The 27,915-nt window shown below is 45.2% G+C and overlaps 1 protein-coding gene across 1 annotated transcript; it reads right to left on the bottom strand.

Annotated features, from left to right (window-relative positions):
• Positions 1 to 298: 298 nt before the first annotated feature.
• Positions 299 to 27,915, bottom strand: trim8a (tripartite motif containing 8a). The gene is made up of 8 exons (XM_079512021.1): positions 27,570 to 27,915; positions 25,772 to 26,135; positions 24,688 to 24,942; positions 14,597 to 14,692; positions 3,803 to 4,036; positions 2,870 to 2,901; positions 2,328 to 2,443; positions 299 to 1,476 (listed from the first exon to the last, which is right to left on the bottom strand). Exons 2-8 carry the CDS (start codon positions 26,093 to 26,095, stop codon positions 767 to 769), a joined length of 1,767 nt encoding a protein of 588 aa, XP_079368147.1. The 5' UTR covers positions 26,096 to 26,135; positions 27,570 to 27,915; the 3' UTR covers positions 299 to 766.

The raw sequence follows: 27,915 nt of genomic DNA, 5'->3' as shown, positions 1-27,915 counted from the left end.
TTTTTGTCGACTGAAAACTAAGACGAAAAATGTTCGTCGACTACCTTTTTTCACTGACGAAAACTAAATGGAAAGTAAATGAAAACTAAGCTATGACGACTAAAACTAAGACTAATTATCAACAATTTTGTCACGAAATAAAAACGAGACTAAAATGTTAGGAAGGAACTATAGTGGACAAGAGATCCAGTATAAGTCATTTTACACTTGGTTGCATGCTGAAAATAGCCGATCTACAAGCTCGCGACACGTTGTGAGCTTGTAGATCGGCTATTTTCAGCAAGTGTAAAATCTGCCATTACAGCGGCATCAAGTTAGGCGACTAAATCGACTGTTGATTTAGTCGACTAAAATCACATGACATTTAGTCGACTAAAACTAGACTAACACTAATACATTCCAGGTGACTAAAATGTGACTAAAACTAAGTGAAAACTATTCAAGAGACTATGACTAAAACTAAAATAGAAATTTGCTGGCAAAAACAACACTTGGGGGGGGGGGGGGGGGGGGGGATGGGGGGGATGGGGAGAAAAAGGCATTGAAACTTGAAAGAATCTTTCAGTAGACTGAAAAGAACACGAGAGGACAGGCCCTAATGCTTAATGTGACCCCGTTGTGATCCTTGAAGATCGGCTATATTTATTTGGCGAAATATGAATCCTTTGATGCTTGTGAACACTTAAGGTATAGCGAAAATAACCGAGCTTTGTAGATCAGCATTTCTTTCCCGCTATAATATGAAAAATGTTGTGGTTAAAACTGGTTACAAAATGCTTAAGGGAGACTGCCCGTAGAGTCGGTAGAAGTCAGGGTGGTGTCTGGGGCTCTGCGAGGGCTCCATCCACTCCCTCATGGACAGAGCTGGCAGCGGTGGCTGCCCCGACGACAGCGGCGTGTGATGAGGGGGAGGGTACTCCTGAGAGCCCACCCAGGGGAAGGACTCCGACACTGGGTACGCAGGGCCGCGACCGTGCGGCGGAGGAGGGGGGGCCCTGGAGCAGTAGCAGTTATCCAGAGAGCACACCAAGATCTTCCTCCCTCCGTACTGCGGGAGCATGGACTGCTGCGAGTGGGGGCCTCCGTTGGGCGGGGGGTAGTGCGGCACGGGAGGGAACAAGGACCCCGAGTGACGGCTAGAGCTGCCGGCCCCCAGAGCCGCCAAGCGCTGCTGGGCTGAGCTGTCCAAGACGTGGTGGCTGCTGGGGCTGGGGCCAGGGTGAGGAGCGGTCTGGGAGAGAGCCTCGACGGGGGGATACAACAAGGAGGAACCACCACGCTGGTCTCCTCCTAAGAAGGGTCGTTTGCCACCGGAGGCATGGAGGTGGTCCTGGGACGCCCCCGAGGTTCCCGGGTTACTCTCCCCCGCGAACGCCACGGCGTGTTTTCTCTTCTCGGGTTCCGGAGCGGAAGCAACGCAGCCGCCGCTCTGCGACGACGGCACCACCTGGAGAACCGACGAATCCCTGAATGGTTCTGATGAGAAAGCAGACGGACATAGAGAGATAGGTTCATTGATTGAACCGATGAATCCCTGAATGGTACCGATTAGGGGTGTGCGATTATGAATTATGACCGATATCTGATTATTTGCAGGGTCATATCTGCCGATACCGATTCTGACCGATTCCGATATTATACAGAGGACCACAATGGAAACAAGCCTAGGCCCTATAGGGGCTTGGCCCAAAGCCTGTTGTTAAAGTATTCAATCAATCAATAAATAGCATACACTCTTTTCCAAGTGTCTGTTTGATTTCACTAATGAATGAGAGGAGTACACAAATTAAATGTAAATGTTTTTTCATTTTAGTAAATGTTTTTGCTGGTGAAAACCGATTAAATAATCTGTATTCTTTTTAGACCGTTCCGATACCGATATGGCATTTTTATGGCCGATATGGCCGATTCCGATTATGCTACCGATTAATCGTGCATCCCTAGTTCCGATGAGAAAGCAGACAGACATTGATAGATTTTATTTCCTGCTACCTATTCGTCAGTGTTGGGCAGTAACTTAACGTATTTACGTATTAACGTATTTAGCATTACTTCCCCCAGTAGAGTAAGGGATTATAAACCCAAACCGTGGATCAGTTATTAAGGGGGTGTGAGGAATCGAAGGGTGAGTACGTAACTAACGTAAGGTTTGATCCCAAGCCATAAGTAAAGTAATATTATTACTTTTCAAACGAGTAATACGTAAAGAGTAACTAGCTATAGTAGGCCATTATTTCAGTGCATGTTCAATTCTCAGAATAGGAGCGAAAGCAGCGCTCAGACATGCAGTTTCATGGTTTCCTTATTTCCTCATTCATCTCTCTCACCCTCCAGCACTTTGCGCAAGCTCTGTTCTCTCTTGGTGAGTTCGGACAGCAGGATATGGGAATTCAGCTGGCCCACTTTGTGGGGAGGGAGTGAACTGCCCAAGTACGCCTTTGACCTGAGAAAACACGCGCACACGCACACACACACGCACAAACAGACAATTACAATTTAGGCATTTAGCAGACACTCTTGATCCAGAGCGACTTACAATAAGCAAGAACAAAAAGCATGGCAATACATCACATACATAAAAGTAGTTATCATGAAACATGCGTAAGCTAAGAATGTAACAGTGGAATATCTACAGTATATAATACTATAAACTATACATACTATACAGTGCTACGACTACATCAAATGCAATTCTAGTGCTGTCTACGTAACATGCTATAAGTCTGTATAAAATGCTATCTAAGTCTACATAAGAGTCAATTTCCTACCATAAGACACAGATTAGACCGACAAAAACAACATCCGGTAGTATCATTGTCAAACTACACAGAGTAATGGATTAGTTGGTTTCACAGGAATGCTTGCTTACCTGTCCAGTAACAGCTGGTAGGGCTTCGTGTTCTGAAAGAGGCAATCACAAATTAGCCAACTCTACAAATGCCTTCTGAAATCAGTAGTTCTCACACTTTCAAGATAAAAAAAAAAAAAGGTAAAAAGAAATGTTTTGAATAGCCAATGCAAAAAAAGATCTCGGATGCTTCCCCAATTTTAAAGGGTTAGTTAGAAGAGAGATTCTCATGTCTTCTGTCTGAAATGTCTACAGACATGCATTTACAGTAGGGCACACATTAAAAGCACTCACATGAACTCACATTGCGTGTTTCTTCCCTTCTTCTCTTGATCATGCGCCTGTTAACCACTTTATAGTATATAGGGCTTAACAACCACATCAATCCCATATACTTTAGTTGACTGGTGTGCCTCAGGAGTCTAAACTAGGCCTCCTCCCCTTTTCCCTGTATAAAAATAACTCCTGGATGCCCCGGGACTGGAGTGAAGATTGTACATGAAAATAGTCAAAGTGCAAATCTCACAACATGAGCTTGTAGATCTGCTAGAATCTAGAAAAATGTGGAATATGTTTGAAATATTATAGTAACAGGACCATCTTATATGGAGGACGTCCCTGACTGGCACAAATATTTTCAGATGACGAGGGACGGCAACTAAATACATAATTATTAATTTGGTCCATGACATGACATGAAAGCATGACTTTCGCACACGTGCGCGCACGCACGCACGCATGCACGCACGCACGCACGCACGCACGCACGCACACACACACAAGTAAATCCACTAGTCGACCTTGTTGGTACTAGGGGTGTGACGATTTTTTATTTTTTTTACATAATAGGTAGTTAAACAACTAGTCGACTAGTAAACTAGGCAACTAGTCAACTAGTAAACATGACTAGAAGTGAATGCCACACACACACAACACAAGCACACGTGTATATACCTTCATGAAGTTGATGTCCTCCGCTCTGTGGCAGAACACCTGCGCCGTGCTGAGCAGCCGCTCGGCCTCCTGCTGCCGCTCCTTGAGACGCAGGGCCTGCTGGGAGTTCCTGTGGCGGTACGCGCCGTGAACGCTGTCCAGCAGCTTGACGGTCTCGCTCAGGTCCGCATCCAGCACAGCGTGCATCCGCTGGTACTGAGACCTGACGCGCTCCTTCAGCTGGCCCACCGCGTCCTGTTTGTATATGCACACACACAAAAAAACACACACACCGGAATTTAAAAAAATGTCTTTTTAAAATGTCCTTTTTTCTGAAAAACCTCAGATTTCTATATCAGTGGTTCTCAATATTTCATGTCAAGGACCCCGAAAATTATATGCAATATGCCGCCGACCCCCATCTGAAAATACTGTATGTTGTTCCAGGGACCCTCCAGAAGAACCCGAAACCCGAAATAGAATGCTGCCCGCGAGACATATGGCCAAAGCATTTCCGGGGGTCCCCAGCCAAAAACGTTGAGAAACCCTGCTCTCCACTACAGAGACCCAGCATGCCCCCGGGACTGCAAGCGCTCATCATAGGAAAACTACCCTTTACGTATACTGACCAATGACCATATCTTAGCAGTGAGAGCAGATCCTGCAGTTTTAATGTACTTGAATGTACTGGCTCGTTCTCACTTCATGAGGTAAATTAGCATAGTATATTGACTCCCGGCAGAGTCAGGAGGAACGGATTGTGTGGCCCTGGTTTTTCCCTAATGGGACTGATCGAGGGTAGCTACTGGGACGTAAGTCGGGACTTGATCACCCCGGCTGGGTCACCTGAGTGAGGGGTATGATGTTGGGAGACCCGAAACCCCGATGACCTTGGGATACATCACTGAGGATACGTCCCAGGTGCATCCATGTATGTATGTATTTTGTTTAGTTATTCTATTTATAGTGACTCATAGGAATAGACTACGTGACAACCAGGAATAGTCTGGTGACCACCGGAGAGACGGGTGGCAGCCGGAAATTAGACGGCACCCGGGAGCAGTATGGGTTGGCGCCCCAGCCTGTGTCTTCCGTGAGGAAGAAGCCCAACAAACCCACGGTGAGGCCTTTAGGAGGGCCATTCAAGCCTCAAGCGGAGCCTGCGGCACCACCAAGGGCAAGGTGGAGCCTGCAGAACTGTTGCGGCTCGAGAATCCACCATTCCTGAATAAAGTGCCTGGTGCTGGGAGTCTGGTGCAACGCACAGGGCCTGACCTGGTGAGAGCAGGAGTGGACCTGGTGAGACGTAGGAGGGGCCCGGACAGGAGTCAACCCACAGAGCCTAGTCCTTCCACGCGACAGAATGGTACCTCCCAGTCCCGGCAGAGTAGTTCAGGAGGAACGGATTGTGTGGCCCTGGTTTTTCCCTAATGGGACTGATCGAGGGTAGCTACTGGGACGTAAGTCGGGACTTGATCACCCCGGCTGGGTCACCTGAGTGAGGGGTATGATGTTGGGAGACCCGAAACCCTGATGACCTTGGGATACATCACTGAGGATACGTCCCAGGTGCATCCATGTATGTATGTATTTTGTTTAGTTATTCTATTTATAGTGATTCATAGGAATAGACTACGTGACAACCAGGAATAGTCTGGTGACCACCGGAGAGACGGGTGGCAGCCGGAAATTAGACGGCACCCGGGAGCAGTATGGGTTGGCGCCCCAGCCTGTGTCTTCCGTGAGGAAGAAGCCCAACAAACCCACGGTGAGGACTTTAGGAGGGCCATTCAAGCCTCAAGCGGAGCCTGCGGCACCACCAAGGGCAAGGTGGAGCCTGCAGAACTGTTGCGGCTCGAGAATCCACCATTCCTGAATAAAGTGCCTGGTGCTGGGAGTCTGGTGCAACGCACAGGGCCTGACCTGGTGAGAGCAGGAGTGGACCTGGTGAGACGTAGGAGGGGCCCGGACAGGAGTCAACCCACAGAGCCTAGTCCTTCCACGCGCCAGAATGGTACCTCCCAGTCCCGGCAGAGTAGTTCAGGAGGAACGGATTGTGTGGCCCTGGTTTTTCCCTAATGGGACTGATCGAGGGTAGCTACTGGGACGTAAGTCGGGACTTGATCACCCCGGCTGGGTCACCTGAGTGAGGGGTATGATGTTGGGAGACCCGAAACCCCGATGACCTTGGGATACATCACTGAGGATACGTCCCAGGTGCATCCATGTATGTATGTATTTTGTTTAGTTATTCTATTTATAGTGACTCATAGGAATAGACTACGTGACAACCAGGAATAGTCTGGTGACCACCGGAGAGACGGGTGGCAGCCGGAAATTAGACGGCACCCGGGAGCAGTATGGGTTGGCGCCCCAGCCTGTGTCTTCCGTGAGGAAGAAGCCCAACAAACCCACGGTGAGGCCTTTAGGAGGGCCATTCAAGCCTCAAGCGAAGCCTGCGGCACCACCAAGGGCAAGGTGGAGCCTGCAGAACTGTTGCGGCTCGAGAATCCACCATTCCTGAATAAAGTGCCTGGTGCTGGGAGTCTGGTGCAACGCACAGGGCCTGACCTGGTGAGAGCAGGAGTGGACCTGGTGAGACGTAGGAGGGGCCCGGACAGGAGTCAACCCACAGAGCCTAGTCCTTCCACGCGCCAGAATGGTACCTCCCAGTCCCGGCAGAGTAGTTCAGGAGGAACGGATTGTGTGGCCCTGGTTTTTCCCTAATGGGACTGATCGAGGGTAGCTACTGGGACGTAAGTCGGGACTTGATCACCCCGGCTGGGTCACCTGAGTGAGGGGTATGATGTTGGGAGACCCGAAACCCCGATGACCTTGGGATACATCACTGAGGATACGTCCCAGGTGCATCCATGTATGTATGTATTTTGTTTAGTTATTCTATTTATAGTGACTCATAGGAATAGACTACGTGACAACCAGGAATAGTCTGGTGACCACCGGAGAGACGGGTGGCAGCCGGAAATTAGACGGCACCCGGGAGCAGTATGGGTTGGCGCCCCAGCCTGTGTCTTCCGTGAGGAAGAAGCCCAACAAACCCACGGTGAGGCCTTTAGGAGGGCCATTCAAGCCTCAAGCGGAGCCTGCGGCACCACCAAGGGCAAGGTGGAGCCTGCAGAACTGTTGCGGCTCGAGAATCCACCATTCCTGAATAAAGTGCCTGGTGCTGGGAGTCTGGTGCAACGCACAGGGCCTGACCTGGTGAGAGCAGGAGTGGACCTGGTGAGACGTAGGAGGGGCCCGGACAGGAGTCAACCCACAGAGCCTAGTCCTTCCACGCGCCAGAATGGTACCTCCCAGTCCCGGCAGAGTAGTTCAGGAGGAACGGATTGTGTGGCCCTGGTTTTTCCCTAATGGGACTGATCGAGGGTAGCTACTGGGACGTAAGTCGGGACTTGATCACCCCGGCTGGGTCACCTGAGTGAGGGGTATGATGTTGGGAGACCCGAAACCCCGATGACCTTGGGATACATCACTGAGGATACGTCCCAGGTGCATCCATATATGTATGTATTTTGTTTAGTTTAATGTCACTCAAGTGATTAAGTTACTTCATAATTTGATGCTATATGGCTACTTCAGAATCATAATCATCTTTATTGCCACATCATAGTTTTAAAAAAAGTAAAAAAGTGTGTGAAATTGCAAGTTCCCATCGAATTATTTTTCCAAGAAAACAAAGAAAGGGAAGAAGAGAGAGCGATGGCAGGAAAGAAATTTAGAAGGGATAGAGGCTACCTACCTGGGTATTCAATTAAATCTAAATTTAGATGAGGTGTTACAAATGTAAGCTTACTCTGTGGGGGAATAAATGTATTATCATGATAGTTAATATATCACCAACTAGGGATGTCCCAATAAACTTTTTTCGCTTCCGATCCGATCCCGACACCTCAATTTCTGTGTTAGCCGATACCGATACTGAATAGTGTTTAAAGCTATCTAGCTATATATCTGGTGTTGTGTTTATAGCTATCTAGCTATATATCTGGTGTTGTGTTTATAACTATCTAGCTATATATCTTATGTTGTGTTTATAGCTATCTAGCTATATCTCTGGTGTTGTGTTTATAGCTATCTAGCTATATATCTGGTGTTGTGTTTATAACTATCTAGCTATATATCTTATGTTGTGTTTATAGCTATCTAGCTATATATCTGGTGTTGTGTTTATAGCAGACTCCTCACTCAAAATGTGCGCTTGCAGTTTGGGCAACTCCAAAGCAAACTCCACATGTCCCAACATTTTATTTACCTGCCAGTGTCAACCCCTTACCCCTGTGACGGATCGCTGGTTAGACTGGCATATTCACCGATACCGATATGACCTGATATGACAAATAAGAGCCGATCCAATACTTTTCCCGATACCGATACAGTATCGGGACATCTCTATCACCAACCATTTGTCTTTTTTCTCAAATGTTAACTTAATTATTATGATGACATGCCCAGAACAGGGATGCTGTGGTTTCAAGCGGTTTAAGTGTTAAGTTTGTTTACACATTTGGAGGTGAAATATTAGAATAGAGAAGTGGTTTAGTTTAGTTCAACTTGACCTGTATCGCCAAGACTATACTTACTGGGGAACCACACATAATTGCCCAATAAATCAAAATAACACTTTTTTTTTCAAACTCAGGGCTTTATTTGATTTACCGTATGTTATATGAGTTTATTCGTCATGTATTATTCATGTTCATGTTATTCATTGTTTGTATTATTCATAAAGTGTGGGGCGATATTGAGGTTTTTCAAAATAGATTAAACAACAACTGTTAGACCTACCCTGTGTGCATGTGACTGTGCATGTGCTAGCACAGTGTGTGTGCTGCTTCTCAACCAGTGGTGTAGAGTAACTAGTACAATTACTCAAGTACTGTACTTATTAAGTACTTTTTTTGTTTTTGTTGTTTTTTAACTTTACTTGAGTATTTCCAATTTTCTCTACTCGGCAACAGCTCAGTGGCAAATATTCAACAATTATTTGAAAACTAACTATTATTATTACAAAACATGCATTAATCACTTCAGCCTCAATCTGGGAACCCATCGCCCCCCCAAAAAATTTACCTTAGAATTTGCCTCTGTGGGCACCGCCTAGCTCTGGTCCATAGCCTTACTGCTCTTGCTGCCGTTGCATTAAGGCTATGGAACTGATTGGCTTCCTGCATCGCGTGAAATGCAGACCAGCCTCTCCTCTGTAGCGAAAATATAAATAATGTTTTACCTACTCACCAATACAAAGACGGGTTGTGTAATTAGAAAGCCTACTTTCCTTAGTGGACACACTTTGAGCCCCCCACCACACGTATAAATGCACTTTTTGGCCAGAAAGGGATTTTGTTTTCACCGGAAAAATAAATAATATATAATATAATATTGCCAAGAGCAAACCCTCATAGAGAAGATTTTTCCTTCGCACTTTTTGGCCCTTTATGGCCAAAAAGTGCATTTATACGTGTGGTGGGAGGCAGAGATATGGTAAACAATGGAGAGAGTACAGCTCTACTTAGTCCCCCTAGAACAGCACAACACATGTTGTGAGAACAGCTGCACTTGGGTTGAAACGTTCACCCATTCACAAAAGCCATGCCCCAAACAGAAACCTTTTGAGAGAGCTTTTGAGAGAACACAAGAACCTCCCATTCCTCCATTCCACCCGGTCAAAAAGCCTTCACCAAGCGATACTAGAACCAGTGGCACCAGTCTGGAGTGCTTCATCCATGTAAGATGCATACACAGCAAATTCCTTATAGTTCATTTACAATGGACATTAAATGACTCAGCAACGTGGTATTGGTCACTTTATTTTTACTTTGTATTCAAGTCAACATCTCCACTGTACCATGGGCACTGATGGCATCTACATTATCACATCGTGTTGTGAGTTTGTAGATCTGCTATTTTCACTACTTCTTAAAAGTATTTTTGAGGGGCGCAAGCTTTAATGTTCGTCTTTCAACGATGCTTGTTTAAGAAAACACCATAGACAATAAAGAGAATGTAATGTTTGTTTTGAGGACTAAAACAAACATTAGCGCCTGTTGCTTAAACAAACATTATGTTGTAATTGATGTAAGATGATAAGAGCGCCCCTCACTTCACAATGGTGTGATTCTTTCCATTCTAATCAGTGGATTTTTTTTGTTTTGTGCCAGGGACTCCCAGAAGACAAAAATAGCAGGTGTACAATCTGCTTGTAGATCTGGTATTTTTGAAATATCATAGCAATCATAGCAAACGTACCAGTAAGACGCCTAAAGGGCGAGAAGCCCTTTAGGGCGTGCACGCATCCACCGCCGGCACTTTGGCATGGGGGTTCAGATCAACATGGAATGAATTCTGTACTAGTGGCCATATAAGGAGCATGTCTTGAGTGTACCTAGGGTTTGATGAGTCAGAACAGGTCAGTTCCATATATGGAGATCTAAGGGTGGTAGCGGGGACATTCTCTTGAGTGTACAGGGTTTGATGAGGGCCGGGCCTTAATTTTCGGGCCTATTAAGAACTCTAGTTTTCGCTTTTCGCCGGCTACCAGGCGCGGCTGCACTAATAACTTTGGGGCAGGCCCGTCTAGAGTTTAAATGGACAGGTATCAGTCAAAAGGGAGACAATCGGAGAAGAAGGATGGATGGGGAAGGATCAACATATGGAATGTCAGAACAGGTTCTGACATATACGTATGATATATGTCAGAACCTGTTCTGAAAAATGATGATGATGATGATAGTAAATTGCGACAGCAGGTCGCATTTACTATGATCCCTGATTTACTATCATCCCTGATGATGTCATAGTGATGTCACGAGACTTGGGCACAACATATGGGTGCTTTCCCCATGATTTTCAGTGACTGACGGGCAAAAACGCACGATTCCATATTTAAGTGCAACCTTCGGTCGCAATAAATGGATAAGGTGGTTAAAATGATTGTGATGCTATATGTTAACTACTTTTCTGGGGAACTCTTGGGACCCTCTCCCCCTCCAGGGACCCCAGACTCCACTTTGAGAAAGGGGTCAAGCAATGACAGGGAGTTCATGTGAGGGGAATAACTAGGGAATTGTGAAAAGGACAAAATTGGTATAAAAACGGAACAAAGGAAAAAATATGGAAGAAAATCACACCCGTGTGAAGTGAGGGGCGCTAATATATTAAAGTCTAACTCATGTTGATTAGGTGATGTAATAGTGATGTAAAACAAACGGTGCAAACACAAACATTAAAACGCCATTAACAATAAAGAGACAATATGCGTACATTTGTTCTTCATTACTTGCGCAAGCAGAGCGTGCAAGTAATGTTATCAGTCAGGTGCTACGATGCGCATGTCCCTTAGCAGCATATGATATGACGTCATATGCTGGCACGAAGCTGACCGTGCAGGTATGTTTTCCGTCATGCTACGAAGCATGTCCCATGACGTGATGAAGATATGTACCAATGTCCCTTAGAATGCATATGATATGACGTCATATGCTGGCCCCGGACATACGGAAGCAGACCGTGCAGGTATGTTTTCCGCGGATGTCCCATGACGTGATGAAGATTATGTACCAATGCCAGGGTATAATTGGTTTACGATGGTGACATAATGGTGACATAATGATGATATGTTTCAGTGTCTATTAAAAAATCACACCCGTGTGAACTGAGTGGTGTAAGGTTTTATATAGCATGATCAGCTGTGGTCTGGCGTAATGTCTGACGTAATGAAATCACACCCGGGTGAACAAAACTTTGTCTTGCGTCTCGTCTATTGGGCTTCCCACCGTCTTTAAAGATCTTTGGTTTCAAGGGTCTCAAAGACTGAATGGCCTTTAGGTCTGATTCTGGTAGGGTCGTCTTCTGATGTAATGATTTGTGACCATGAAGTTGATTCAGCTGGAGTTTTTGTCCGATGTGAGGTATTATATAAGGTAAGGTATTATATAGCCTGATCAGCTCTGATCTGACGTAATGAAATCACACCCGGATGTGATTTCACAACTGGCTTTTTTTGTGCAGAAAAAATGAGCATGGTTGCTACGGTCATCCAGTTCACCCGGGTGTGATTTAATTAGAAATTATTTTGAACATAGCAACCATGCTCATTTTTTCTGCACAAAAAAGCCAGTTGTAGGAGTGGTTTACACTTTACACCACTCAAAAAAGGGACATACGCATCAAACCACCCGAGTAACCACATTATACCACTAATCACTCAGAAATTACATATACATACATATAGACATATACACATATATAGACATATGAGCATATGACGTGATGAATATATGTACCAATGCCAGGGTATAATTGGTTATCGATGGTGACGTAACGATGACATGTTTCAGTGTCGGGTGGACTAAAGGTAATGCCCCTATGTATACATGTATATAATCTGACACCACTGCCATAACAGGCATAAGTAATCATTCTCCTCCAAAAGCAAGGTATGTAGCAAATAGCTAAACCTAATAATTCAATATTGCAAACGTTCTTTCACAGAGAGGCTGAGATTTGAACGTTTGTAGTGGTCTACAGTACTTGCACGCTCTGCTTGCACACAAGTAGGCCATAAATGGCCTACTAGTGCGCAACAAGCAAGTAGGCACTCGACAGAGTGCAGATCTAGTTGTCAATGCGTTTACAAAACAAACATTGAACTAAAGACAAACATTAAACCTATGTATAGGAGGTTTAATATAAAATAAAAACAGTCATTTTTCTGGAAAATATTTTTTTAGTTTAAAATATCGTGAAAAATCGTATCGTGAACCTCATATCGTGATACGAATCGTATCGTGAGTTGAGTGAATCGTTACATACCTAGCTAGCGCCACTCAAAAAAAGATATGCAACTTGTGGCAGTGAGAGGTGTATTCCCTCTCACAGTCTCTACTAAACTCACGTCCTCTGCCAACATCTGGACTGCAGCTCTGTGAATATATTTCACTCATGGGCTCTGTCTTATGAATCGTCCAATCCATCACCTGCCAGTATAACTTGACCCTCCATATTATTCTATTAATAATGTCTGTAAAATAAATCAGGCTCATATCATATGTATGTGGTGATTTTATAAATGTACATGGGGGCACGATTCAGTGTGCAGAGACCGTTATGTCTTCTGTTACTGTATACGTACAGTAATCTTCTATCCAGCACCTGGTGTTTTATCGTTTGGATGCACGATGTGCCTTTGTAAACGTTTCATATACATACTGCATAGCACAGTTGATACAGGCTTCCCTATCACTGTGTTGTTTCAGCATGACTGACCAAGCTTAGATTTTTATTGAGCTTATGAAAAAGAGAACTAAGGAGAGCTATATAAAACTTTCCCCCTACTTTTTTTTTATGTCACTGCTTCCTCATCTCCCATTACATTACATGAATCTCCTGAATAGGTTTATTAGCGGTCATTTCGGTCCCTAACAACCCCATAAGTCCTGTGTGCCAGTTGCCATCAGCCTCCACAACCAAGCCTGACACTCAACTTAAAACCCATTCTGGGCGGGAACCCCTTTTGGTGTTTCAAGCATTATGTTATACATTAGTTATTGAAAAATAGCAGATCTACAAGCTCATATCGCGGCACCGAGTGTCACGCTACGAGCTTGTAGGTCTGCTATTTTTGAATAGTCGTGAAAATGTGGTGCAAGTCTTTCAATATATATTTTTTCAGAGCGAAACGTTTTTAACTCAAATCCTTGCTTCTGGGGGGGGGGGGGTCCCTGGAACAACACATTTTGAGATGGGGGTCGGCGGCCAATTACACATCATTTTTGGGGTACTTGACATGAAATATTGAGCACCACTGACACAGGTATTTCGACGGGTGGCTGGCATCTCCCTTAGAGATAGGGTGAGAAGTTCAGTCACACGAGAGAGACTCGGAGTAGAACCGCTGCTCCTTCGCCTGGAAAGGTGCCAGCTTAGGTGGTTCGGGCATCTGGTTAGGATGCCGCTCGGACGTCTCCCTAGGGAGGTCCTCGACGCACGTCCCACTGGGAGGAGACCCCGGGGCAGACCAAGGCGCAGTTGGAGGAAACACATCAACTCACTGGCCTTGGAACGTCTCGGAATCCCCCAGGAGGAAGTCACTAATGTTGCTCTGGAGAGGGAAGTCTGGAGCTCTCTGGTGGAGCTGTTGCCCCTGCGACCCGACTACGGATAAGCGGTTGAAGATTGATGGATGGATGGATGGAGAAAACTGTCAGGATTTAGAAGACATTTGTAGAATCGTCCTCAGGTCTAAATACCTGCAATGCCTGTTCTGTACTTTGGGATTACTGACTCCTGCTCGACTCCGACGCTCTTTCACATGGACTGTACTGGGATGTAGTAATGATACAATGCAATACACCCTAATCAAATGCATTCGAATTCACCCCTAATACAACCAATACCTTCTTATTACCGGCTACTAGTACAGAAACTAATACACTGTAAGTAGGTTGAGAGCCACTTGTTGTTTTATACTCGATAAGATACTCCTCCACGTAACACGTGTGCCTTTTGTGTCGCTCCAAGGTCACTGGGCTGCCAGGCAGAGCTAGCTCCCTGGAACAAACAATAGAGCTACAATACTTTGCGCCGGCAAACATTGTATTGCAAAAACATATCACGTCAGTGACCACACAATAACAGACTGAACTGCATTATGTATTATTATGGCCCTAGTAATACGCCCCTATACACCCTATAAACCAGCCAGGTTCAAACATGTTTAGAGTAAATGATATGGGCTGTGGGTGTGTGTGTGTGTGTGTGTGTGTGTGTGTGTGTGTGTGTGTGTGATCGTACCTTCACCAGTATCTTGTCTGACTCCAGCTTGCAGAGCTGCTCATCAATGTTCTGCACCCGAGCGTCCAGTCTCTCCTGATGCCTCATCAACACATGCTGTGGAGAGACACGGCGACACACGTGAGAAAATGCGTACATTGTATAAGTACAACATGCAGTCTTTCCCTATTTGTAAGCCTTGGCTAAATTAAATTTAACCATAACACAAATATGATTGTTTCGTGAGGGCGCACCAGGGCTGGACTGGGACAAAAATTCGGCCCAGTCATTTTCACGCGAATTTGGCCCACCACAACCAGCACGCAGATAGCAGAAACTATACCGCCCGCTCCGTTGAGGCACACACAAACAAACAAGCCCTAATACCACCACTTTTACAGAACAACATAAATGATACAAACCAACAGACAACTACACAACCCTTTGTTGCTCTCACAAGAATGCTGGCAAAACGATTCAAGATAGAAGAGGCTTTATTTCTCACTTTGCCTTCCTGTCAAAGTAATCATATCATAACTTGAGCGGCCCCCTACGGTCACGGCCCACCGGTAATATGACCGCTACGTCCTGTCACTGTGGCCAGTCTCTCTCTCTCGACCTGGCATGTATTTGGTGAGCCACAGAGTCTCCAAAAGTCAAAATGAAAGAACATCATATGCCAAAAACCCAGAGCTCCATCCATCCATCCACTCATCCACAGTGAAGAACCCAGCGAAGGCACTCAGAGAACCACACACATTTCCCCCTCATCATGATCGCTGTCGCCAAAGTTTACCAGGTATTCTGAAAACATCACCACCTTGGGACCGGCCAACTTTCTGCAAGTTTGGAAGAGGGAGGGAGCCAGCCCAGTGCCTCAGTAAGAAAAAAAGAGGAAAAAGCATTCAGCAAACATTAGCCGTCTCTCCGTTTACCATTTAGAAGATGGAAATCAATCTCCCGTCAGGAGCTGTCAGCTAAACTAGGAACAGGGGAGCCCAGGTAGGATTTTAATGAACTGCTTCTGCAAGGGGGAAAGGCACTGTCTGCGGCCAAATGAGAGGAAAAGCTGCAGTCATGGCAACTAAAGCGCTTGTTGTGTATTGTATTCATATGTGAAAGCTAAATGTGTATGCACGGTGCAAAATCCTGTTCACTTAACTCCGGGAGTGCACTTCCCTAGACTAGTAGGATTTGACTGTGTGAAAGTGTGAGAGGAAAGAGATTGCCACTGCGTATGTGACAGAGAGGATTTCACTCTGTAGTCTGTATGTGAGAGAAAACAGGGGGGTGGGGAGGGGGGGGAGTCACACTCCCTTTTTCTCTGCCTTCTCATTTCTCCACATGCATTGCTCCCATTGTTTGGCACTGGCCCCCTGTGTCAGTGACAGATCGTCATGTCTGTGTGCATAACACCGGGTCTGCGCTCTCTCTCTGTGTGTGTGTGTGTGTGTGTGTGTGTGTGTGTGTGTGTGTGTGTGTGTGTGTGTGTGTGCGCGCGCGCGCGGGAGAGAGACAGCGACAAACTGCAGCAGCAGCAAAAGACCACAAAAGATGCAGAATGAAAGTGTGTACGTGCGATTGTGTGTGTGTGTGTGTGTGTGGGGGGGTGGTAAAAAAAAGACCCAAGACGCAAAAAGAGAGAGAGAGAGAGAGAGAAAGAGAGAGAGGGAGAGTAGTGGCAACAGGGGTGAAAGTTAGAAAGGGAAAGAGAGAGATAGGGAGCAAAGGGACATTCCTGTGGTCAGTGCATGGTGAGTGGGTCTGGTGGTGGAGGAGGATACATGGTGGTATCACAGCAACAGACCCTCTTCAGCTGCTTCCTGCACTCATGGGGTACCTCCTCCTCCTCCTCTTCCTCTTCCTCCTCTTCCTCCTCGTGCTTGTCCGCTTTTCCTCCCGATGTTTTCCCCAGTGAGGGGAATAACTTTGTAATATGCTATTGGCTGTTTGTATTCTTTTTGGAAAAATATAAAAAGATACTCCTGTGGAAAGGCTATATTATTTTACTAATTTTGACCCTATAATCAATTTAGTATAATTTAGTACATGTAAGGTTTTTCCCACTCAAATGGTACCTCGTCAGATAATCCCCACATAGCCTACAACAACTTCCGTGAACCGACTTCACTGTAGTAGCCTTTTCATAAATTATATTTGTACTTAGGCTGTCTGCTGTCGCGAAAGTTTATGGTTAGAGAAATTCAAAGTCCAGCCGTCTGCCGTCCAGCCTCTCCCACCCCTCACTGGGGAGGAAAAGGGAAAAGGGGTGAGTTGTCCTGTTACCCATCACACTACCCTCCAGAGAGTCCAGAGTCAGACCACCACACCACACCAAGCTGCACCACCACACCTCCAAATGTTATGGTGTTCAGTTGGATGTTTGTAACTGAACCAAATCGACGCCTTTATGCCGATTGGAATTGATTGATTGATTGAAATATTTATTAACAGTTTGCAGAATTACAGTACATTTCAAGCACAAACTCAATACAAAGACTGTTAACTGTGAGTGGACGACCCAATTAAGCATTACACTTGTTTACAAGAGGGTCCACTGGAGACCTTCTTCTGGATATCTCCAATGAGATGTTTCAGTTCTGTATCCCTACTATATGTCTCAGACAAACTGCATTCACACAAGGATCAATACAAAGGTTCATGGTTGTGTTTTGTTGTTACATCTTGTGTACATAAGAGTGAAACTTTGTTCGGCTCCCTCAAGCCCAAAGTCATTAAAATCAGCCCCACCTTTAACCGGCTGCAACAGTACATCATCAATGTGATGAACACAGTTATAATTACTAATTTACAATACAACAATAGGATTGTGAAATGGGTCATTCTGCAAAATGACTAATTGTATTTGTCTGGTATTTGTTTGTTTGGTACTATAAGTATGCCAAATTGTATTGTTTTTTTTTTGTTTTAACTTGTAACAAAAGTATTTCCATTGATACGTTTACTTAAAATAATCATAGTATTTTTTTTTTATCCTGTTGAATATTTGCCAACGAATATATATGTTCGTTGGCAGAAAATGTTCCGTTTTGTATTTTGTTTGAGATAAACGGTCAGTGTCATCATGACACTGACCTGTGGTAGACAGTTCCTGTGGTTAGTTGCAGTGTTCTTTTTGGCAGCAATTTTTTATTTTAGTTTTAGTCATAGTCTTTTGAATAGTTTTCATTTAGTTTTAGTCACATTTTAGTCACCTGGAATGTCTTAGTGTTAATATACGAAATATCATAAAATTGCAGTTGATTTAGTTAACTAAAATGTATTTTGGCGGGCCTTGATTCCATCGTAATGGCTGATTTTATACTTGCTGAAAATAGAAGATCTACAAGCTCACAACGCGTCGCAGGTATTTTCAGCATGCAACCAAGTGTAAAATGATTTATACTGGATCTCTTGTCCACTAGTCCCTTCCTAACATTTTAGTCTAGTTTTTATTTGTTGAAGAAATTGTCAGTATATTTAGTCATCGTAGCTTAGTTTTAATTTAGTTTCCATTTCGTCAGTGAAAAAAGGTAGTCGACGAAAAAATTTCGTCTTAGTTTTAGTCGACGAAAACAACACTGGTTAGTTGGGGGGGGGGTTTCTAAAATGAACCAGGCTCCAGTCAACAGAGGACCCACTAACAGAAGCCATTACTAGAGCTAATTTGTTCACCGCTCGCAATAAAACGCCGTATCTCTCTGGAATAATAATAGTGAGGTTCACGCTTCAGTAGACACGGACAAACAGCAGTGTTGACAGAAATCATTAAGACGGCCCCCACGCCAGCAATCAAGAATGCATATCGTTGCAGCCGCCCGGGGGAAAAACCTTGCATGTCCATGTTACTTTTCAGAATTCAAAAGATCTACAAGCTCAAAATTAAATGTCGCAATGCAATGCATTTTAAGCTCGTAGATCGGCTATTTTTTTTTGCTGCTTATCATGTGTGACGATGTAGTATGATGAAGGAGCACATTCATTTATGAAAAACAAAAACATACAAAGTTAAAAATAAAATATGGAGATAGGAGGTTTCTGCCCGACAGCGATGGTGTTAATGTGTGATGTTTCTGGTGCTGAAACCTTGCCGCTGCAGGCAGGCTGCATAGATGGATGGGGGATGGGGGCGTATACCTTGTCTTGTACACCTTCTGTTTTGAAGCAAACCTCACATTACAAAACAACTATAGTCTGTTTGTGTTTCACAGTCAACAATCCACACCTATTTTGTGCTCATGCAGTCCCACCCGTTTACACACACTGACTTGTATGCTTTGAGGCTTTTCATCAGGCAATGTTAGTGAGTGGAATCAATAGCATTAACCCATTCAGAACGGGAACCCCTTTTGGTGTTTTAAGCATCATGTTATGCTTTAGCGCTACGAGCTTGTAGATCTGCTCTTTTTTGAAAAATGTGGCGCAAATCTTTGAATACATTTTCTTTCAGAGCGAATGTTGAGCCAGGTGACTGAGCCACTGATACAGCGACCAAAAAACTCAAGTCAAGAGAGCAACATCACATCCAAAAAAACATCCCTGATCAAACATGATCTATACCTCTCACCCAAACGGGAATCAGATAATAGGCGTCTGGGCTTCAGGCAACTCCCCCCAAACCCACTGAACATTGAACTGGCTTGCCGCTTGACACAAACTGACACACAAGTTCACACAACTAGCTTTGACTGTCTTTCTCAGAGTCTCCCTTTTGCCTTTCTGTGTCTCTGTCTCCATCACCTGTTTTCAATAGATGCTACTTTACTATGCAGATATGTCTTTAGTCACCTTGCATATGTTTAGAAGGATGCTAGGTTCATACCGTTCATTGTTTAACACTTTTAACACAGCATTTATTGAAGAATTAGGATCTAATTCACGCCAGCATTTTTCCCATTTGAGCTCTTATTTTGAAAAGCCACATTTCCAGTCTACCGGAAGTAGTATTATCCTAGTAAGCTCAACGGAGCCTGGACAGGCCTTATTTAAAAGATGAATCCAAACCGGGGCACTGGAGCTCCACATCGCCGGCTCTGTGCCGTCAAAGAAACGTTGTTTTGACCAAAAATGCCATCTGGGACAAGGAATAGGAGATACAGGCGATTGAAAGAAACAGATAGAAGAGAGATTATTATGGCGACGACGATCTAAGATAGACGATCCAGTGCTGTGACAACAACATAGCTAGCTAACCGGCTAACGTAAGTAGCATTATGGCTTGATCGATCGAATGCACTATAAAAGCGCAATTGCCATTAATCAACGGCAATGGCGCTGAAAGAATTAATGTGTACCTGCCTATCCTAGTTTCTTTGGGGCACTACATTGTTCACTCTGCACTCTAATTATGTGTTAAATTTTGCCTTGTTTATTGACTGGAGAGTTCATGCTTACTCTGCTTATTCCAATCTCGCACTTGTAATTAGCTTTGGTCTTCTAAATAGTACCTACATTCGAAGTTGTCTTCTGTGCCTTTGCAATAACAAAAGGGAAATGTATCGAAGCATGGCCGGTCCACTGAACCACACTGGCCAGCCGTGAAAGCCTACCTCTATCAAGATTAAATCCACCCAATGATCACTTTCCCTCGCTGTCCTATTTAGGACCAGACACCCGGCGGGTTTAGCCAGGAAGCTCATGTTTAAATGAAGAGCCTCGGAGCTCAATGAACAGAGGGCCTCTTTCACAATGAACCGACAACTATTCCCCACATCTGATGTCATCGGACTGCCCTCAGCATTCTAGAGGAACTGACTCACTCTCCCAGCCCCAGATACCAGGGATTGGCAGATAACAGAGCTATACCACATGACCCATGGTTTCCTGCTTGGCCCTGCCTGAGAATGAAGCCAAGGTGAGGTTTGCGTGGGAAGCCCTCCCCCTCCCGCCGCCCAAGTCTCCTAGGGATGAAACGACTTTTAAATGCATGTCCCTTTCCTCTTTTTTGACTGGGTTGTTGTGCCTGATTTATAGTTGGTTGTGTGCCAAAAACAGCACATCTACAGACTCACAGCGTGTCACAGCGCGACACGTGAGCTTGTAGATCGGCTGTTTTCAGGTGTGCACCTACACGCAGCTAAGTATAAGTGACCCTCTACTGTGAAAGTGTCCTTTGAGAGGCAAAGAAAGAGACAAATGTAACTGTCGATTTGAACACAAACAAGCCGGTCGTTCCGTCTTTGTTTAGAACATAAGCTGCCACAGTACTGCCAGGGGAATTTGATTCCTTTAACTGAAAATAGACCACATGCAGCTACCCCTCAGAGAGCGAGTGACCTCGCACAGTACCAATGAGAAGAAGAAACTCAAATGGCGTGAATGAACTAATGGTCCAAATTCTGCCCCAAATTCTGTGCTGATCCCATGTTCATCCCAATAAGACTTTTGCTCTCTCTGTGTGTGTGTGTGTGTGTGTGTGTGTGTGTGTGTGTGTGTGTGTGTGTCTTTGAGTGTACATGGGGAAAATGGGCTGGAAGCTATTGGAAGCCCACAGCTGGCCAGAGAGGAGCCTGGGGATGGGATGGGATGCGGTGTGGTGGGTGTTGTTGCGGGCGTTGTGAGGGGGGGGGGGGGGGGGGGGGGGGGGGGAGCAGGACCACTCCCATCTGAGGGCTCCAGTAAAAAAAGGAACGTCTCTGGGCCGATCCTCACAGAGAAGAGGAGGGACTTCCTAAGAAGTGACTGCTGGATGACTTGAGTCATCAGAGAGAACACAGACAGTTGTGAAAGGAGACAGAAGGATGTGTGTGTGTGTGTGTGTGTGTGGGGGGGGGGGGGTGCGTGTGCAAACAGCTGCCGTGGAAAGGGGCTGAACACACAGCTTTCATCATGCCAACAACAATAACTTATATAACCAACCAAATTAAGCGTCACAATAAAACAAAGTCTTTTGTTTTATTGATTTTGAACGGCGTGACAGCACGCCGGAGCGAAAGGTTGCACGCGTCCGCGACATCCAGTGCCACTATCATCATCATCAATATCAGGAGGACGGACAAACAATGGCGTATAACGTTTATAAACCCTGGCGTATGAGTATAGGGTGATGGTCGATTGCACACCTTGAGACATACCGTCTCCAAGTTGTGAAAGAAGAGGGAACTGAAACACACAACGAGCGAGGAGCTCTCAACTTCACATTCAGAGCCCCCTTAACATATTATAATTTATACTTTATAGAAATAAACTATTATAATATAATATGTTTATAATATGTTTATACTATATTACAGGGGTACTTGCCAGTACTGCAGGGGCTTCACAAAATTAGGAGGAAAATAGGATTGCGTTCCTTTTTCCTGCACACAAATTCATTCATTCATTCATCAGAAGGAGTCTAAAAGCGAGACAAAGTTGTAAATTGTTGCGTAGCCTAGCTTTTTAAACCACAATTAAAACATTTATTCCCTATTGAGCAATATGTTTAATCATAGGGGGTACTTTTGAACGTTTGAGACAATAGTGCTCATAAAAGATTGAGAACTCCTGCTGCTATATAAATAAACTACAAACTCACAACTACGTAGAGTTGTGAGTTTGTGCTATTTTCACCCCATTAGACAACAGACAATAATTCCTTCATGTATCCCGAGGACATCCTGGCCAAACCGACAGGACAAGCACACCTCATAAAAAAGGCCGCTGGAGGCGTTTTGGACAAACTGAACAGCACACATCTCTCCTTTTCTCTCTTTTTTGTCCACGGTCTCTCTCCCCCGCTCTTTCGCTTGGGCGGGAACCCCTTTTGGTGTTTTAAGCATTATGTTATACTTTAGCTATTTTTGAAAAATTGTGAAAATGTAGTGCAAATATTTTTTCTTTTTTTTAAGATATATTTTTTTGCCGTTTTTTGCCTGTATTGATAGGGTACAGTAACTAGACAGGAAAGGGGGAGAGAGATGGGGAGTGACACGCGGCAAGGGCCGTCGGGTTCGGGAGCCGAACCCGCGGCACGCCGCCTGGCTGTCTTGGCAGCCTAGGTGCCCAAACGGTTGAGAGTGAATGTTTTTAACTCAAATGCTTCTGTGGGGGTCCCCCCTGGTACAACATATTTTCAGATGGGGGTCGGCGGGCCAATTACATATATTTTTGGGAGTCCTTGGCATGAAAATGTTTGACTAGTAACGACTGACATAGACACACAAGGTTTTACAGAAAACCGTCATGGTTTAGAAGGCATTTGTAGATTGGAGCTCAGGTCTAAATGGGTTCTAAGCCAACTCACATGAATGCTGCAGCGCCACATTATGATTGAACCTGTTTGCTGAGGAGCGGAACACATGAGGGCTGCTCACTCTGTAGGCGGTGAAATGCTACAGTTGAGCCAGTTCATCCGTGTTTATTTAAATGCTATTTTACCACCTCATGGATAGTGGTGCTCCGCATCCTAAAAGATTAGCGCACACGCCGCACAGATTCATTATGTTTGGGTATTATGATCGTTCTAAACCTATGTTGTTGCTGTTCTACAGTACATACTGCCAACCTTTTGCTTTCATGAAATATCCGAGACCATTAACACTTACAGCGCTAGCATTTATTGATAAATTATTTCACGCCTGGCACAGCCAGACTTCATCCGCCCCTATTGCATATGTGGTATATTAGTATCGCAACGCAAGGCTAATTCACGCCAGCATTTTTCCCAGTTGAGCTCTTATTTTGAAAAGCCACATTTCCAGACTACCGGAAGTGAACATAACCTAGTAAGTGGAACGGGTCCTGGACAGGCCTTGTTTACAAGATGGGTCTATACCGTGGGCACTGGAGGGCTCCACATCGCTAGCTCTGTGCCATCAAAGAAACGTTGTTTTGACCAAAAATGCCATCTGGGACAAGGAATAGGAGATACAGGCGATTGAAAGAAACAGATAGAATGGATTATTATGGCGAGGACGATCTAAGATGGGTGATCCATTGTCATGACAACAACAGGTAGCTACCCGATCCTAACGCAAGTAGCATTATGGCTTGATCGATCGAAAGCACTATAACAGCGCAATTGCCATTGATCTACGCCAATGGCGGTAAGCGTAGTATTAAATAATAGGTTTCAATTGACCTAGATCTACACCAATGGCGCAGAGGGTTTTAAGAGTTAATGGAAGATGCTTCTGGACTATGTATGCATGCATAGTCTGACCACTTCAAAATACTATGGTTATTGTTATATAAATATAACAATAACCATTGTGTGTCATGCTTCCATGCTTCTTCTGATGTCTATAGAATCAGAATGACTGAAATCAGTCATGGTCGACCGAGAACTTTAATCCGCGCTACCTTATCACAGCAAACGTTTAATTGTCAAACAGGCCAGGACTGGAGCACTTGTCTCTCTGTGTGTGTGTAACCTTTGCTACATTGACTTATTAAAACATCCTGAAACAGCTGTCAGGAGGAGTGATTACAGAAGTGAACATGAACAAACTAGAGTCCATTCTGACAAGGACCCGCCCCGCCCCCACAGCATGTAATCATACCGCTCATTTCCTGTCGGCTACAGATTGCCTCACAACTGGGCTGGCAATGTGCAGGAGCTCTGTTGTGTGTGTGTGTGTGTGTGTGTGTGTGTGCGTGTGTGCGTGCGTGCGTGCGTGCGTGCGTGCGTGCGTGCGTGCGTGTTCAGTGTGCGTGCGTCATTCGACTCCATGAAAGATAAGGGCACTAATGAGAATGGTCTTGCTAATACTGGAAGTAAAGAGGCCTATTTATCACATACTGTGACAGTCACCTGCCGTCGCAGAAAGCACTGAGTGAGTGACTGAGTGAGTGAGTAAGGCGCTTTACATAGATTGTGCATTACATTCACCCATTCACACACACATTCATACACTGATGGCAGCCGAAACCATGCAAGGCACCAACCAGCACATCAGGATCAATTAGGGGTTCAGTGTCTTGCTCAAGGACACTTCGACACTAACTCTGGGGGAGCCCGGGTTCGAACTGGCAACCTTGCGGTTACCATCCAGTCACTCTACACCTGAGCCACCGCCGCTGAGTGAGTGAGTGAGTGAGTGCATGAGTGAGTGCATGAGTGCGTGCGTGCGTGCGTGCGTGCGTGTGTGCGTGCGTGCGTGCGTGCGTGCGTGCCTGTCATTCCGCCTCACCTGCATTTCGGCGCGCTGCGTGTCCACGTCGCAGACGGCGTGCCTCTGTCCGGCGCAGCGGGAGATGCAGCAGAACTGGCAGACGGCGGCGTGCTCGTCGTGGCAGTGCAGCAGGCGGTACTCGTCGTGGCGAGGACACGTCCACGCCCGCAGCTCCTCCACGTCCACCAGCAGGTGGCCCGGCGCCGGGCTGGGCTGCTGCAGGTGCGTCTGAATGTGGGACTGGCAGCAGGGCTCCTTGCAGCGCAGACACACCTGTTTTTAGGGGGGATGGGATGGTGGGGAAGATATGAAAATGACATCATGTCACCAGGCGCATCCCCGGCCGATAGGTGTGAAGTGTGAACGGTTTGGGGGACTATTTAAAACAAAGGCGGCTTGCATGCTGTAGTTTGCTATACTAAACAGAAATTTGCATGCACAAGGGCTGCCAAAGTAGCCTATCTTTTGTTGTTTTTCTTGTTTTTTCGCCCCCTCTCTTCGAAGTTAGACTGGGCCAGCTCTAAACTGGTCACGGCCCACGTGGCCCAATGGACCCTACGCCGGTGCATGTCATGATGATTGTGGCAAACATCATTTGCGATTAAAAACCCATTTCAACCTGACAAAGATTCCACGAATGTCTTCTAAAACCTGACAGTTTTCAGAAAAACCCTATGTTTCTATGTCAGTCGTTCTCAAACATTTTCATGTCAAGTACTCCCAAAATTAGATGTACTTGGCCGCCGACCCCCATCTGAAAATATGTTGTTCCAGGGACCCCCCAGAAGCAAAGATTTGAGTTAAAAAACGTTCGCTCTGAAAGAATATATATTCAAAGATTTTGCGACACATTTTCACGATTTTTCTTGCTTGTAGATCTGCTATTTTTTCAATAGGTAAAGTATAACATAATGCTTATTAATAAACACCAAAAAGGGGTTCCACCCGCCCTGAACGGGGATAATAACGATTATCGTCCCATCCCCCCCCCCCAACACACACACACACACACACACACACACACACACACACACACACACACACACACACACACACACACACACACACACACACACACACACACACACACACACACACACACCTTTTGCACCGGCAGTGGCGGGCCGCGGCGACACAGCACGCAGTGCAGCGCGGCGACGGGCTTCTCCGTGTTCAGCGAGTTGTACCGCTCCACGATGTTGGCCAGCTTGATGTTCTTCTCCAGGACGGAGGGCTTCTGGCCGTACTCATGGTTGCACTCGGGACAGCGGACGCCGCCGGACGCCGCCTCTTTGGCCCAGGCCTCCGAGATGCAGCTCTGGCAGAAGTTATGTTTGCACGGCAACTGGACAGGTTCGTCGAAAACGTTCAGGCAAATGGGACAAAGGAGCTCCTCTTCAAAGCAGCTTTTCCAACTCTCCTCCATGTCGATGTCGAGTCCGGTCCGGTCCACCCACGCTGATGTCCTGTTAGTGTCAGAAGAGACCAAAATTACATAAATCCTCAATACTTAATAATGTTAATAACGTGACTGTGAGCTCTGCATCTGGCCTTGCTCTTCTTTCCCTCTACACCAAACCTACACCAAATCTAGCCGATCTCCAAGCTCCCAACGCAAGGCCGATGTGAGCTTGTGTAGCAGAGTGGCTCAGAGCCTCTGCCTGATGGTCTAATATCTCCCCCGGTCCAGAGGGATATCCCTTTGTGTTTAAGATGTTGGACTTTCGTGCGGGAGGCCCGAGTTCGAATCCCGGGCGTTACATTGGTGCCGTGACCCGGACCGGGTTTCCCCGTGGGAGGAGGTCAAAAGGGAGGTGAGTGTAGCAGAGTGGCTCAGAACCTCTGCCTGATGGCCTCAAAAGTCTAATATCTCCCCCAGTCCAGAGGGATATCCCTTTGGTCTAGTGGTTAAGATGTTGGACTTTCACGTGGGAGGCCTGAGTTGGAATCATGGGCGTTACACTTGTAGATCTGTAATACACTTGTAGATCTGTAATACACTTGTAGATCTGTAATACACTTGTAGATCTGTAATTTTTGGCTAAATGTTCCTGTTCTCCTCAGAATAGAGGTGCTATAGGATTCAAGTGGTTATATAAATCCCAGTTAATATTATGCACAAAACATAGAATGAAGAACTTTCAGTGCTATGCTAATTTCTCATAACAATGTACATTCAATTATTAATATCTGAAAGGCATGATCAAAAAGTATTACTTCTGAACCTCCCTACCTCAATATGTAACTGTTTTTAACTTGTGTTTTGTTTCACTGTCTGTAAATTATGTCTCTATGCCTTATGTGAAGATTTGATTTGTGTTTTATATCTGTCTTAAATTGCTTTATATATGTGATCTCGTCAGCATTGCAAATGAGGGGAACCTCAATGCTCTTTTCGAGAATAAATAAAGGTTTCAATCAATCAATTACAAATTTGAAAAAAAAGTTCTTAATCTTGAATCTACATGGCACATCTGCTGGCCAGGTGGCAGGTGACTGACAATGTCATGTTGCTGTTTGAAAAGGCATTTATTATCCATATAAATTTGCCTCCTCATTAACCTAAAGTAGAATACAGACCATTCTTATATCCAAACATATTATGAATAATGTGGGCTATACACACTCAAGCCACAATAAAAATGTTCAGTTTAAAAGCAAGTGACAACTTGCTCCAAGATATCGCTGGCAAAGTAGAGGTTTCGCCCCAATAAATTAAACAAACAGCCTAATCTAACTAACAAATCATTTTATCTCTCCCGGGCGGACCGGTCCTGTACTCATTTATTTAAAACGAAACACCGACGGTCTCTTGCTGAATGATACTATTACATTTTACAGTCTAAATCAGCCATCTTCTATGTCTTCTATTAAATATTTAAAAAGGCAACGTTACCTACCCCACTATATATGCTGCATGTCGTCCGCAAGCCGTCCGTCCTTTGCTTTGCACCTAATAATGCAAAAATAATAATAATAATCCCCGTAACGTAGTGTGTGTGGGGGAACGGACTGGAGAGAGAGAAAGCATTCACATGAGATCCGCTCCGGGTTATAATCGGGTTCACACTGTCCGCTCCTCCTCCGTCAGTGTATTATTATTGTGATATCAAAGTAGGATTCCTTTGATATTCGCTGCTGTGTCTTGTTTTGCGGCAAGCCGGGGACTCTTTAAACTATAATAATCCAAAGGTTAAACAGGCACGGAATGGAATTCAACTCCCCGTGCCGTGCCTCTCTCTCTCT

This window comes from Electrona antarctica, assembly GCF_951216825.1.
Source record: "Electrona antarctica genome assembly, chromosome: 10".
In the NCBI taxonomy this organism is placed as follows: Eukaryota; Metazoa; Chordata; class Actinopteri; order Myctophiformes; family Myctophidae; genus Electrona; species Electrona antarctica.
Note: the sequence above shows the minus strand (reverse complement) of the source record. Positions and strands in the feature narration are given on the sequence as shown.

What these genes read in the sequence shown, in the direction of transcription:
- trim8a (XM_079512021.1), bottom strand. Translation starts at nt 26,095, where the DNA reads ATGGAGGAGAGTTGGAAAAGCTGCTTTGAAGAGGAGCTCCTTTGTCCC. An exon ending in CGCAGCGCGCCGAAATGCAG is followed by an intron (nt 14,693 to 24,687) that starts GTGAGGCGGAAT and finishes GTCTCTCCACAG; the next exon opens with CATGTGTTGATGAGGCATCA. An exon ending in TACCAGCTGTTACTGGACAG is followed by an intron (nt 2,444 to 2,869) that starts GTAAGCAAGCAT and finishes GTGTTTTCTCAG; the next exon opens with GTCAAAGGCGTACTTGGGCA.